The sequence below is a fragment of the Sminthopsis crassicaudata genome, chromosome 3 (assembly GCF_048593235.1).
Source record: "Sminthopsis crassicaudata isolate SCR6 chromosome 3, ASM4859323v1, whole genome shotgun sequence".
NCBI lineage: Eukaryota > Metazoa > Chordata > Mammalia > Dasyuromorphia > Dasyuridae > Sminthopsis > Sminthopsis crassicaudata.
The window spans coordinates 304833179-304848934 of NC_133619.1; the positions used below are offsets into that span (position 1 = coordinate 304833179).

The 15756-nt window shown below is 34.9% G+C and overlaps 1 protein-coding gene across 1 annotated transcript in view; it reads left to right on the plus strand.

Moving 5' to 3' along the window:
• Nucleotides 1-12858, plus strand: part of ZPLD1 (zona pellucida like domain containing 1) — a 106466-nt gene extending 93608 nt beyond the window's left edge. The window contains 5 exon segments of the mRNA XM_074301077.1: nt 1068-1239; nt 4803-4911; nt 12080-12109; nt 12623-12705; nt 12707-12858. Coding sequence (XP_074157178.1) covers nt 1068-1239; nt 4803-4911; nt 12080-12109; nt 12623-12705; nt 12707-12745 — 433 coding nt within the window. The 3' untranslated portion in view covers nt 12746-12858.
• Nucleotides 12859-15756: the final 2898 nt, after the last annotated feature.

Consider the following 15756-nt stretch of genomic DNA (forward strand, 5'->3'; position numbering starts at 1 on the left):
AGCTCTGACCAAGAGATTAAAAGATCCTCTGGGTCACTCTAGGATCACTTCTAAGCATGGACACCTCCAGCAGATGTTTAGTTACTTTTACTCAGAGAAAAACCCTACAAAATAGAGGAGGCATCTAGGACTTTCTAGATCCCATGTACTCAGTACCACATGGCAGGTAAGGTAGAGAAAAGACTATGCTTCTTGGAAATTTCAGTCATAAGATGTCACCTGGACAGTCAAAGGGAGAGAGAAATGGGGACAAAGTCACTCTTTTTTTTTTTTTAAGATTTTCTTAAAGATTTAAAGATTTTAAAGATTTTTAAAGATTTCTAAAGATTTCAAAGATTTTAAAGATTTTTAAAAAGATTCTTAAAAGATTTTTCTAAAGATTTTAAAGATTTTTTTCTTGATGGCCAATGTGGAGATGACATCATTATTGGCAAAGCATCCAAGCCCTGAGTCATGCATGACCTGCTGAAAGGGTCTATCTAGAGCATTTGTCATTCCCACAGCATCTAAGCACTGATCTAGCACACATGACTGCCATGAAGCAGACAGGGTTAGCTCTGTACATTCTTTGTTCAATTTTCAAGTTACATAAGGAAAATTGACCATAATAAAGTAATATGAAAATGTGAGTTAGCTAGGATTAGCTACATTAACTATGTAGCTAAGGCTCTAGTCTAATGTCGTGTTTTATTATCTTGTTAAATATCCCCAAAATGGAAGAATGGTTTCATCAGCCCTCAAAAACTGTATTCTTTTTGCTGTGGAAATAGATTTAAAAAGTGCAGTGATTTTGTACTTCATATAAGAGAAACTATAGTACAGTTGATATAACACTAGGCTTAAAATCTGGGTTTATATCCTCTTCTAACACTTTGCTAGCTGTGTGACCTTGGGCAAGACATTTTACCCTGTGTCTGTTTCCTAGTCTTAAAAAAAGTTGGGATAATAATATTTGTACTCCCTGATTCATAGAGTAGTTGTGATGAAAACACTAAAATACTCTAGAAATGTGAGACGTTGTTATATTCCACAGTAAGGCCCCAGTTTTTGTGTCTCTTGAAATACAGCTGTGACAAAGATCCGCAGACAACTGTCATTGAAAATGGCAAGAGCCAGCAAGGCCGGTTTTCATTCGAGGTATTCCGTTTTGTGAAACACAAAAATCAGAAGATGTCCACTGTCTTCCTTCATTGTGTGACCAAACTGTGCAGAGCAGAGGACTGCCCTTTCCTCACTCCTGTAAGTGTTCACTGATTTCTAGTACTGCAACTACAGACCAGCACTCGGAAGAGGTGTTCATTTTGTGTGATAGACCAATTGGCCACCTAAAAATAAAATGTGCCATGCCTCTTGTACAATAGACTAAAGCAGTATCCCCAAGGAGTCTTCCTGTCTTTAGATCATAGCCTTATGCTTTAGAGGCAGAGCTATTTCTGGAGATCACACAAAGGGCCATTTACTCTTGAAATACAGACTCATTTCCTGGGAACGAAAGATCGGCTTCTTCCATTTGGCTTATCAAATTCATGCCTATATATAGTGGTCTCCTCCATTAAATTATAAATTTTTTGAGGACAGAGCTCTTTCTTTTGCCTCTCTTTGTATTCCCAACATTTAAGTACAATTCCTGGCATACTTAATAAATATCTGTTGATTGATTGGTCTGGGGAAAAAAAAGAGGACAAGTTTTGTTTGTGAGGAATTGTGCCCTCTGGGTCCAAGCAGAATGAATCTAATTTTTCTTCCTTTTCCTTCTTTTCCTTTAAATAAATGAATACAATGACCATCTCTTATTATTAGTCCTCTCAAATTCTGCTCACATTCTGGCTGTGAAACTTTGGTCATGTCACTTAATCTTCTAGTTCTAGTTGTTGTTTAGTCATTTTTTTGTTGTGTATGACTCTTAGTGACCCCGTTTGGGATTTTTTTTGGCACAGATACTGGCTTGGTTTGCATTTCCTATAAGAGGAAATATAGTACAGTTGATCTAAAACTAGACTTAGAATCATGGAGAGCTAGGTTTACATCTTCTTCTAACACTATACTAGCTATGTGACTTTGGACAAGACATTTTACCCCTGTGTCTATTTCCTAATCTTAAAAAAAATCCTTCTCCAACTTTACTTCTCTACACAATTCACTTAGACTTCAAATTTCCAACCAAAGTTGATAGAAGGATTTCTTCCCTGAGAGTTGTCTATACTTCTGAAATCATAGTTATTGCTCTTATCCCTGTTTTCTTTTTTGTGAGAAGAGACATATCAGAGAACTTGTTTCTTGGGGTAAAAATGGCTGTGTTGAGGATAGTGTGTATATAGTTGTGCCAAGAGAAGATCATGTTAACCCTTTGTCTCCATTGAGTTGGTGGTGGAGAGGTAGACTCTAGAAAAGTAGAATTATGGGATGGGGCACTCTTCCACTTCAATTGTATGCACACCTGGCTCTTGGGTGAAAGAAGGTTTTTAAGAGGGATGAACACAACTCCTTTTATTTCCCAAAAAGAGGGAAAAACCATTCATTATAAGCTAGTGTTAGTTCTGTCTATGATCTTTAGCAATTTTGCTTTAAAACACCAGTTGTTTTTATTTGGATTTGACAACTGTGATGCAATGTAAATAAAATAAAATAAAAAACTAACTCTGAATTTGTACAGGTACTGAAGAAAATGAACCTACCTACGTTTGAATCCTATCTCTGTCCCCTATGAAACCTTAGGCAAAGCACTTCACTTTTCTGATCTTCAAATGAGAGTGGGAGATGACCCTTACAATCCCTTCTAGCTTTTTTCTAGGATCATGTATCTAAAGGTAGGAGATACTTCCAAAGTAGTGTAGTCCAACCCTTTCATTTTACGAATAAGGTCACTGTTTAGGAGATGAATTGATTTGTCTAGAGACAAACTGAAAATAGTGATCTTTCAACAAACATTTTTAAAGTGAAGAAATCATATTTCAGTTTTCACTCAAAATTCATCATTTCTTTCTCAGGAGGTGGGTGGATAGTACTTTTTATTATGAGTCCTTCAGAATTGACTTGGATCATTGTATTGATCAGAGTAATTAATATTTTCATAGGTTTTCATTGTACAATATTGATGTTACTATGTACAATGTTCTCCTGGTTCTGTTCACTTCACTTTATATTAATTTATATAAATATTCCAGTGTTTTCTGAAACAATCTCCTTTGTCATTGTTTATGGCATAATAGAATTCTGTCACAATCATATGTCACCACTTGTTCAATATCAATAAGCATTTTTAAATCATTACCATGTGCCAAGAGCTTTTCTAAGGGCTGAGCATATTAAGAAAGGAACAACAAAAAAAACAAACAAGAAAAGAAGAAACATTCTCTTTCCCATGCCAGGAATTCTCTTCCTTGTCATCACCATTTCTTTCAAGTCCCCGCTAAAAGCTCTGTTTCTGCAAATATATAAAGAAAGGAAAAAACAGTCCCTGTTTTAGAGACCTCACAGTTTTATGCAGAGAGACAACACACACATAATAATGTGCAAACAAAATATATACAAAATAGACTGGAGATAATCAACAGAAGGAATGATCCAAGATTATGGTAAATAAGGAAAACTTTCAGAAGAACATAGCAGACACTTTAATATGTGATTGTTGATTTAATTCCCTCAAGGTTTCACAGTCTAATGGGGAAGCAAGATATAGACTAGGTTCATGTAACATATGCATAGAGTATGCAGAAGACAGGCTCAGAGGGAGAGCACAAGAAGGGGTAAGTAGTAGGGAAAAGACCTCCTGAAGAAGATGCATTTTCAAGAAAGCATGATGGGGAAACAAAGAAAAGCAAAAATACATTATGTCTACATAATTTCTGAGGAAAGGCACTGGGAGGCAAGGAGTGACCAGGATAGGCCTCTCATAGAAAGGGGTATTTAAGCTACTCTTGAGGAGAACCCATGAAACCAGGAGCAGGGGAAGAGGAAGGAGAGAATTCCAGTTGTGAGGGACAGCTCCCATAGAGCTAGGAGATGTTGTGAGATGAGATTTTGTAGCTGGAGAACAGATTAGATGGAGGGAAACAAAACATAAAAAAATTAGAAAGGCCCAAAGAGGCTAGGTTGTGAAGGGCTTTAAAAACCAAACAATGTTTTAAATATTTGATTCTGGAGACTACAGGGAGCTATTGGAATTTATTGAGCAGAAGTACATGGTCAGATATGCTTTTTAGGAAAGTCACCTTGGGAGCTGAGTAGAGCATGTATTGGAGTGAAGAGAGATCTGAGCCAATGGCTAGTGAAGAATGTTAAATCCCTTGGAGGTTTTTGATTTAAAGATAGGGAAGTCAAGGGGTTTGTAAAGATCAGAGGCAGGATATGAAACCAGATCCCAGTACTCCAGAGCCAGTGATCTTTTCTTCTGTAAATCAATGATCCTATGCTCTCACTTATTTAGAATGGATTAAGAGGAACATTCACATAACTTTGTCTTGCTACTTAATAGAATTTTAGTGGATGGATTTATTCAAGGATTGAATAAAATAATTTTAGAAAAGTTTAATAAACAAAACTTTCATTCAGGAGATCTACTGAGCTATGTAAATTAATGAAGCAAAGCACAATTGGAGTGGTGGGAAATGAGAAATGTGACCCAAGCCAAGGGAAGAAAGACATAACGGGGACATGCCAAGTAATTAAATACACACACAAATGAACACGAAATAAAATCAAATGTGTGGCTGTTGGTCCAGAGGAACCTCCTTTCCAAAATGGTCATAAAGAAACAGGCAGTGCTTCAGTGTGAATTTTATTTGTTTTTATTCACACCTCAGATTTGCAGTCCCAGAGAAAGAAGAGACGTGGGGAGGAGGACGACATGGAGCCCCCAGAGTACTTCGGGAAATGCTGTCGTTTCTGCTGGCCCCATCATTACCCGGAGTGGTAGGACAACTCCTGCTTTTTCTTGTACTCACAGGAATTTCCAAAATGGAAACTTCTTTTGCTGCTTAGAAGAGCTCAGAGTCATTTCTTAAAAGAACTAATTAACTGAAAGTTAAGATAAACCTCTAAGCATTCTCCAGCCCTCTAATTGCACAGCAGTACTCTGTTTATTTGACTTTCATATAAAGGGTAATAGCCTTACCACTGCAGGAGGAGAAGGAGGAGGAAGAGAGACATACTCTATCTCCTCTCCTTTCTTACATGCTTATGAAGAGGAATGATGCTTTAAGTCACTGGGATGAGGTGCAGGGAAGAGCTCTGTTTGATGAAATTATAACTTTTTTTGTTTTTGTTCAGTCATGACTGACTGTTCATGACCCCATTTTGGGGTTTTCTTGGCAAAGATACTAGATTGGTTTATTGTTTGCTTCTCTAGCTCATTGTGAAGATGAGGCAAACAGTATTAAGTAACATGACCAGGGTCACACACTAGTAAGCCTCTAAGGCCAGATTTGAACTCAAGAAGATGAGTCTTTCTGATCTCAAAGCCAGCACTCTATCCACTGGGCCACCTACCTGCCCAGAGGCCATATGATATAGTATAAAATTTCTGGTACTGAGAGTCAGGAGGCCTAGCTGTGTGACCTTGGATATATTATTTAAACTTTTAGGTTGATGCTTTCTTACACAAAGGTTTAGGATTAGACCATAGAATTTGCAGCAAATCTTATTGGGTATCACCAAAATCAACCCCCTAATTTCATAGATGAGGAACATGAAGCCTAGAGTGGTCAAGTGATTATGTATATGATTATATATGTGACTTTACCCTATCATATGGTAATGAGTAACAGAACTAGGCTCAGGTTCTCTAATTTCTGAATCAATAATATCGTTCACTGACTTTCAAAGATGATCTCAAGTGGTTCAAATTTGGCTTAGAGAATATAATTGATTTTATTCCTTAATTTTTTTCTATAGTAATAATCTCAGGATAGGTAAACTAATGTAATATTTTAATTAAATTGTGTCTTTTACTCATAAAGAAAACCAAATTTATCTGAAAAAGCTAGCTAAGACAAAAAAAAAAAAGAAATGATTTTGGACTAAGTTATCCAAATAATTGCCTCAGTTCCTCATTTCACTTTTGTGCATTGGCATAGGCTTTAAAATGTTGGTCATTCTCTCTTTATCATGCTCTTATTTCAGTTTCTCATGACAGCTGCTTTTCAGCTGAAAATTTCCTTCAGCACGAAGGTGGAGTGTTTCATTTGTAAAGTTTGAAGGAACAAAGAAATCCTTTTAGTCGTCTATAATTTATGATGACGAGGGGAAAATGTGCTATTGTATATAGTAAAGGGCTGCTAGGTTCTTTTTCCAATAATGCAGCAATGTATTAACTATGAAATTTCAGACTTGGTGCAGACTCCCTGAGGATCTGGTACATGCTTTTGAGTGGTTTGAAAAATACTGGCTTGTAATTTGTGAAAGGCCCAATTCTTGTTTCTGTGCCTCTCTGCAGAATTGGTGTGTAGAATTACACAGGATGAAAAGTCAGCTTGCATTGACAATATTTGGGATTGCTTTTGAGTGGGAACAATAGAAAATGTTTTTAATTTCTAGGAAGCAGTCAGGATCACCTTGGGGGGACTGAAAGGGGAAACATATAAATGGAACTGTGTGATATATAGATGGAATTGGACCTTTCTGTGTATGTAGGAATCATCCTTCCCTCCTCCCACCTTTCTAAAGTAAAGTATTCTTTTTATTACATGGGTCAAACAAAGCTTAGGTATAGCGATAGATCAGAGATCTTTATTTTTTTATGCCGTGGGCCACTTTGGCTGTCTAGTAAAACCTATGGACCTTTTATCAAAATAATATTTTGAAATGTATGAAATAAAATGCAAAGGATTACAAAAGAAACCAATTGTAGTGAAAGATGGTTATCAAAATATTAAAAACAATAACCAAAAAATTCACAGACCCCAGGTTAAGAACTGTAGTAAGTCATTATGGATATGACCCTTGTACAACAAGTTCCCAATATTAAGTAATAGTTGCCTCTGCTATCATCAGTAAAGGGTTAAAAGAAAATTCTTCTTTTTTTAAAAAATAATTATTCAAGGACTATATACATTTTGCTCTTTGTCAATGAGTCTCAAATAACAAGACATCACCATGAATGTAAATTTACTTCCTTAATTAGTGAAGAACCACTGCATTATTTCAAGGTAAGTAGTTTAATAATTCAGGCAAATTACAGATACACAATATGGTTGAAAAGTCCAGTCTAATCATTTATGCACTACACACACACACACACACACACACACACACACACACACACACACATACACACACACATCACCTCCTTTTGGAGCCCCTTTTTGTTTTACCCAAGATTCCATTTTTTCAGACCCCAGTCTTTGAGGAAAACAAAATCCTTTTGGAATAATTGTCTAGAGGCAAGAATTGGGTTCAAGAAGAAGGTGCTGTCCTTAAAGCCAAACATTGGCTTAATATGTTGCTCCATCTTTCCTGTATTCCATACTCAGAATTTCTTGACCAAGCTTCTTTTTCATCGGCATGTTATCTAGAACAGGTTCTCCAAGGTGGTATATCCTTCCTGCACTTGAGTAGCTCACAGATAATATTTAGAGTTTGAAAGGACATTAGAGTCCATCCATTATAATCTAATTTTGCAGATGAGAAAACCAAGGCATGGACAGAGGGGATTGATTTACCTAAGTTCACGTAGATCACATAGGTAGTAAGCAGAAGTGATGGAATTTGTACTCATTTCCAATACTAGACTATCTCATTCTTTCTTTCTGTCTTCCAACTCTTCTTTTTAAAGTTTGTCTTTGGATTATTAAGTATTAAAATTTTCAAAACTCGTGTTTGAATCACACATACAAGATTTTTCTTATCTTTCTTTAAAAAAAAAAGACCAAAAAGTACATATATTTGGGAAGAGATGCCATTTATCATGATGTGTAACACTGGTAAGGAGAGAACTAATCTTTTATGCACACATTGGAATATCCCAAAATAAACTCAACTGTGTATGTGTATAGGGTATCTGAAAAGTCTTAGTTCTGTTTTAAGTATCAATAGCTTTAAATGAACTGAACTAAGAGTTATAGTTCATATCTATAATCTATATGTTATCTATAACTATATCTATATATTTTATCTATATTTACATTTATCTCCATCTCTAAATCTTTCTGTATCTATCTGTCTCTATCATTTATAACTATATTTACATATCTCTATTTCTTTTTCTTCCTCTCTAAAGTCATATGCGTATGCATATACATATGCATATAATGTACATACATATGCTCTAGCCAAGCTGGATATAACTTATATTCCAATGGAAGATAAAATATGTAATTGGATAAATAAATAAAGGTAATTTGGGGGAGAAGAGAGCACTACAAATATGGAGATCAGGAAAGACCCCTCCTTTCCTGGAGGAAACAGTTAAGTTGAACCCTGAAATATGTTAAGAATTCTAAGAGGTGAAAATAAGGAAAGAATGCTTACCAGGAAGTAATTTATGCAAAGACATGGAGCTAAGAGATAGGAAATATTGAGCTGAAGAAACAGCATATACATACACACACACACACACACACACACACACACACACACACATATATATATATATATATATATATATATACACTATATACTGCTATGGTCATAGATTTATAGCTGGAATGAGATAGGTTATTAGGCCATGGAATCAGCACTAGGGTCAAAACCTGACTCAAATACTTGTGACCTGTAGACCCTGTAAAAATCATTCTACCTCTCTGAGCCTCAGTTTCCTCACCTGCCAAATGAGTGAGCTGGTTTCAATTTTCTTTAAGATCCCATTCTAGCTATAAATCTATGACCAAGATGAATATATAGTTGATGAAAATTAAAATCTCTCTTGATGAACAAAAGGAAGACAGTCTCAGGAAAAGAAAAGTACTTATGGTCATATAATTTAAAAAAAAAAAGAGTTTGATTTTAGCTTTCTAATTCAGCATGGATTCCTGGTCTCATACTGAAGACCAAGCCAAGATTCTTATTCTGTGGCTTCTTGGTAATTTTATGTAGTTTTCATCCAAATGCAACACAGCATAAGGATAAAAAGTTTGGAGGCTGTTAAAGAATTTGAAATATATGTCATTTTTACCACATGGTTAGTAAAGTTTTTTTTTAAAACTGTTTGTCTACTTATGTCAAGAGAGGAAAATGTTAATTCTGCATATGTCTTTGCATAGATGTATATCTTTTTCAATGCACTTCAACCATTTTTTATGAGAGAAAACCAGAGCAAGGACAGTTTTATCTGTCATTACTGACTTTATAATGGCTGGTGGCATTGCTTCTATTACCTTCTTTCCACTGGTTTCTTATCCATCTCTGTTTCCTTTGAAGTACCCATCAAGCATAGTATTCCAAGCTGTTATCATGTTAATTCCCGAAACAGTTTTCATCTGCTTCCCCTGGTGCATTTTTTAAACCACCAGCAGGAAAGAGTATTTTCCATAATGCAAAGTCTGGTATACCTAAAGGAAGATGAAAGAAAAGAAAAACCAGGAGTACCAGGTAATAAGGTAATAGAAAAATAATTATACATCTTCTTTCCAGTTTTTTCTGTAGTGTTTGGTTAAGCGATCAGCAAATTGGATTATTTTTTATTTTTTTTTGTATACATGTGTGGATTTTTAGGGACTATAGCAATTAGGTGTATACCTCCGCTTGCAGAGCATATCCCTCAGAGCCAGCAGAGCCATGTTCAAGCCACAAACCACTAAAGCATGATTTCATAAACTCCTATTAATCCCATTGCCAGAGGATGGGATTAGTTTAAAAGCAAAAGAATTTATTTAAATAGTATAGTAGGAAAAAGTAGCTATAAAAATGTTACTTCACAAATCCATGGCATACTCTTCCCCAAAAATATGCAGCCATCAATGCAATCAATCAGTGGATCTATAGGGAAACATAATTGGTTAGGATGTATACAAAGAAAGAAACCCATAGGAGGAATACATCCAGTCTTTGATGGAAGGGAATTCTCTACTTAATGTTGTTTTTTCTACATGCTGCTCTTCTGATTATAGTTTTATGGTGAAAGCTTCACTGGGACAAATACCCAGTGAAACTTTGCCAGGTGTGGCTTTATTGGGGGGACACATGACAAATAAAACTTCTCTCTGACTTCTGTTTGAAGCTTGGATATTTTTTTTTAAACAAGAAGAGTAGCTTCTGCTCTGCTCTTATATTTTGAAAAGCCATAGATGTTTAAAAATACCTCTTTTAGATCCTTGGCAATCCTTAATCCTATAACCAGAGAAACCTGTTTTTATTTATGCAGGAAAACTTGTTTGCAAAGATATTGTGAAAACTCCTTAATAATATCAAGAGGTTCACAAACTATGACTGCTAAACTTTTTAGATTAAAACAATGAAAACAAAAACCCAAACATCTTTAGTTAAATAATAGCCTTAAAACTAATATCTACCTTATCCTTAGACTAAACTTCTTAGTCCTTTACTTAAGATGAGGATTGACCATTTTCTATTGATTTTAATTTTTCAAATCTAGACTACCATTGATCATTGTTTGTATAAGGGGCCAGTCGCCCTAAAAACTATCAAATTACTTTGAGGTTTGAGATTCTCCAGTTGTCCATTTCTAAATCTTTTGATTCTCTTACCTAGAAGAAGAATGGTGGAAATGCATAGAGGAAAAACTTAAACTTTTTTTCCATCTCCTTAGCTGCATTTCTTGATTTTTCATCTCAAAATAGGACTTTTTAAAGGTTTTAAAATACCAGAGTAAATATTTATTTTTGCTAAAAACTCAAACATCAGGGGATTTTACAAAAAAAGTCACACTTTATAAAATGCCACAAGGTTGTTCCCATTAAATGGTTTTGAAGTCTTCTTTATCTATTTAAGATTAGAAACATAAAACTCGTCAGCATGGTTTCCCTGTTTTTGAGATCCTAATTAATGCCTAGTTCTGGAGTCTTACAAATAGAAGGTGCTTAATAAATGTTTCTTGAATGTAATCAAAAAGCTAGATAAATTAAAACTTGACATTCTTTTCTTCTATAATCAAAGCAGTAATTTTTTTTTTGCCATGCTTAAATTTTTTTTCTTTCTTTTTTAAGAAAGCTGATAGACTTTGATTTAAACAGATGCTCTTTACTGTCATTGGGGTTTTTGACAAATGAAGGTTTGAAACAAAACATAGTACTAGAAAACATTATACAAATTCTAATCAGGATAGAAACTTCTTCCTCCCCAATCCTTTCTACATGATACAAATTCAAATATTTGCAGTTATAGATCAACAAAAAGTAAAAACATAAATTAAAAAAAAAATTGAATAAGGAAAAGTAAAAAGTCAGCATGTTTTTGATTTACCAGTACAAATAAAACACAAGCTAACCATATTTCAGATTTTCTCTTTTCATTTAGCTATTAAGTGTAGATTTTTCTTTCAGCATAGGTTAGCATTTTTTGTAGAATAGGCAGGAAAGAATTAAACTGCTTGTTGAAGTATAACAGACACTAAATAAGTATAAACAGATACTAAAACATTTAAAAAATGTTTATTATAAAGAGATTAAAAATGAAAATCAGCTTTCACAATTCATGCCTCCTCTAATCTGCCTATCAGAGACAATGATGAATCAATAATGACAAGAATGAATTGACAAGTATTTAAGGGTTGTATTAGTTTAGTATTTTTGGTGGTGAGGGTTTCCAGGGGATGGTAAGAAACAAAGTGGAAAGCAGATTATAGATTAATTTTCCTTGGGAAAGGTAGGAGAGAAAAATAGGTGCGGGGGGGGGGGGGGGAAGAGTTTTACTGGTAAATTCTAACAAACCTCTCCCAGGGAGGGGGAAAAAAGAATACTATACATACTTTTAAGTTTTAATCTGCCTTATGAGCATTTTTCTCTCTCATATAAATCTAGATAATTCAACAAAAACAAAAAATTGAACCCAGATTTTTTAGCATTTGCTAGTTTTTAGAGATGTAAATGCTCATCCTGAAAAATTTAACAATCAATTCTCAGGAGGCAGTTTCTAAACACATCTCTAGCCAAAAATATATAATGCATGTCCTTCTTTCTTTTTTTAGATGAAACACCCACCAACAATTCACAGCTTGGTAAGTTAATCTAAATATTGTCAATGCAAAAATAGGTTACATTGAGTCTAATTCCAATCCATTTTTCTACTGTTAGATTGCCTGATTATCAAGCATATTTTTTATTCTCTTTAGGGAAGGACTAGATCATAGAAATAGAATGAGAAACATGCATGCAATCACATACGGCCAAGTGTTGACTTTTTTTTTATAAGGATGTTCTATTGGTGGTTAGAAAATCATATTGGAAAAAGGATGATTATATTTAAAGATAATCATCAAAAACTATTTTTTTAAAAAGAAAATAAATTCTATCTCTATTATGTAGGTGAGGAGATTGAGTGGGGAAGTAGTGAAATTCAATGGTCAAAGGGCTAATTGATACTGAAGTCAGAAAGTAAAAACACAGGTCGTGTACTTCTTGGGACTAATGCTTTTTGCTACTACATGGTGCTCAGACATTTCAGTAGGGATTTTGGAGAGGGAGAGAGACATGGTGGATCTTAACATTTCTGTGTTTTCTTTGCATCACAGGTTCCACAAGTGAGCCTCCTTTCCAGTTGAATGCCATCACCAGTGCACTGATATCTGGATTAGTCATTCTGGGAGTCATGAGCTTTTTCTCTTCTCATGTGTTTCTCTGGCCCTCTTGAATAGGAAGGGGTCCTGACAGTTTAGTGCTGAAATGGCATAAGAAATCCAGTTTTTTGATTAACCATAACAGTTTTCCTCACATTTGGGGAGCTGCCTTCAATAATATGTTCCATTGTGAATGGGACTGCAGCAATTTTTCCATCAAAATCAAATGCCAGCTCTTTTCTATTTGTAGTCCTTACTAGACTTTATTGTGCAGCTGGTAATGATGATAGTAGTGAAAGAAATTTAGAGTATATTGCTATTGTCATTTATGTTTTGTGATCAGACCTCTTTGTTTGCCCAGGGGTGTGCTAACTGGAAGTTAAAAAAAAATCAGGACTTAAATCTGATAGAAAACACTGACTTTTTTTTTTCCCTACTGTGAAATCAATTCTCCCTCTATTCCTCTCTGTTTTCTCCTTTCCCCTCCTCTTTTTCTTTTCTTTTATTTTTTTGGGAGGGTGAATTATAGGGAGAAATGGACTGGTATTGAGTGTGGGAAGAGATTGGGGAATCAGATGCATTCCTCCCTACTCTCCATCTGTCATTCCCACCCCATTTCCCCCAGCAAAACCCTATGAGACAGTTCCAAATAAGGTCTTAAAGCTGAAGTTGCTTACAGCTTCTTCTGGCTTGGGGATTCCATTTTAATTAGATTGGCCAATCTGAAAAACTTGATAGCTATTCACTTTAACCTCCTGTGCTTTGGGCTGATTTCCACAGCTGGCAACAGTTCATTTCCTAGGGACCCTCCTGAGAGATGTATAGTATAGCCTCTAGTATCCATTTTTCTTCAGTGAGTAGTGAAAAAGAGTGGTAGCCTCCAAATTATACTAAGTGGCCCAGGGTTGCTATTTACTTACATAAGAATGAATGGGATCAATTTTTATCCTTCTGGCTCTGGAGGGAGCCCCCAACAGGACCAATTTTCTGAGATAAACAGCTCAACTGCTGTTCCCTTGGTCCTCATTCCTCCTCCTTTCTTTCCTTCTCTTTATTCCACTTCTTGAATCAAATCAGAAAATGGAGAATAAATTCTCCCCATCATGTAGCCCAAATAAGTATGATGTCCCCTCAATGGATCTACAAAAATATGTCCTTCCCCTACAGTTGATTGAATGTAAACTTCCTAGGCTAGTTTTTTTTCCCCTTGGGTCTACACAGAAATTTTTCATCAACATAAGTCTGGTGCCAGTCCCACAATAACCAACAACCATTTACTACAAAGGCAAAATAAAACTCTTGAGATTCCTTGTTTACAATAAGTCTTCTTAGATCATATCCTTTGTATTCAACAGTATTTCTTTACAATATTAGATTGCAAAAATAATTTAACTGTTTAAAAGTTTTCTTTTTGACCAGCCATCTTTTTTTTTTTTTTTTTAACTTTCCCTCCTTTTAGAAGACATGCAGGCAATAAAGTGCATGAAACCCTATATCCTTCATAATTACTGATAAATAAAATAATTTAGCGTGGGCGATTTGTCCAGTACCTTGTCAATCAATCAGGAAATATTTGTTGTATGCACCAGGCAGGCTGCTAGGTGCTGGAGATCCAAATGCTATCAAGTACCACTTTAAAAGTAATAGTTTTCTTGGGGAAAAAAAATAAAGTAATTCCTGCTCACAAATTGTCATGTTGTTCAGGAACCAAATTACTGTGCCAGATGCAAATTACTAGAATTCTTGTTTAAAATTCTGTGCCTACACACTCAAATGGAGCATTAATGTAATTTTTTCAGGTTATTCGGGTCCCCAATCTAATTTTCCTACAATTTATCTGTATTTCAGGAGAAAGTACTTTTCTGGACGTAATTATATAACTATTTCAACCTTCCACTTTTTTTTGGGAAGGCATTAGTAAGGTAAAGGAGGATTTGGCAAGCATCTGGTTAATGTCTTGAATATAGAAAAAAAAAATAAGTCTTTCAAAGTCTCCAATCTCCCTTTCACCATGTGTTGTTTTAATTCAGCCAAGAGGTGATCATCTTGAACTCTGTTTTAATAAATTTCCTTCCTCCTTGAGACAGGGGTGGAAATGGGGAAAGAAAGAATGTCCTAAGGAAAAAAACAGACTGTGCTATACAACCTTAAGTCTAAAGAATCAGAATTGCATATCTCAACCCCACTCCCTAATTCGCTTTGGATCATATATTTGAATTGTCATGGACACATTGATTGAATAGGTATCCATAAACAGGAAGACAATTATATCTATGAAGCCAATTAGATTTCTGTTAGTTTAATTTCTAAACTTTTAGAATAATTACAATTTAGCAATTGTTTAATTATTTCACATTACTGTATTTTGGCTATATATTTTTGGAACTTTCTCTTTTTTCATGGATGAGTTTTGTTCATACTTCGTATGATGCTGCATGAATCAGCAGGATTAGAGGTGTATGTTGCAATGTAACAATAGATACATAGTTTTACTCTTCACAAGCTTGGAAATGCAAGGTAATGCACCCCTAAATGATATTCATTTCTAGAATGTAAACATGTTATAAAGAAAAATCGCATTGTTCATATATATTATCCTTCAGTTTCAATACCTCAAACTGGATTTTTTTTTGTGGACTTATTTTTACATTTCAGGGGTAAGGTCTGATGACATATAAAACATAATTGTTTAATAAAATAATTTTAAATAAACCTCTTGAGAAAATGCATGTGTATTTATGATTTTAAGAAAAGTCAATCATATGAAATTAAGGTTGCTTTTTTTCCCCTTACCAAAGTGAGCATATTTTGTATGGATTAAATGAATTTAGGAGATTCCCCCCTCCCAATTATTTATATGCAGTATCTGTATGTAGTAAACAAGTTTTTAATTTGGAATAGATAGTTACTATTTAAAAAAAATGTAATGCTTGAAATACTAACTAAACAAGGCAGACATCACATTGTCAGCTTTTTTTCCCCCTGAGGCATTTGGATTAAGTGACTTGTCCAGGGTCACATAGCTAGGTAGTGCTAAGTGTTTGAGGCCAAATTTGAACTCGGGTCCTCCTGACTTCAGAACTAGTGCT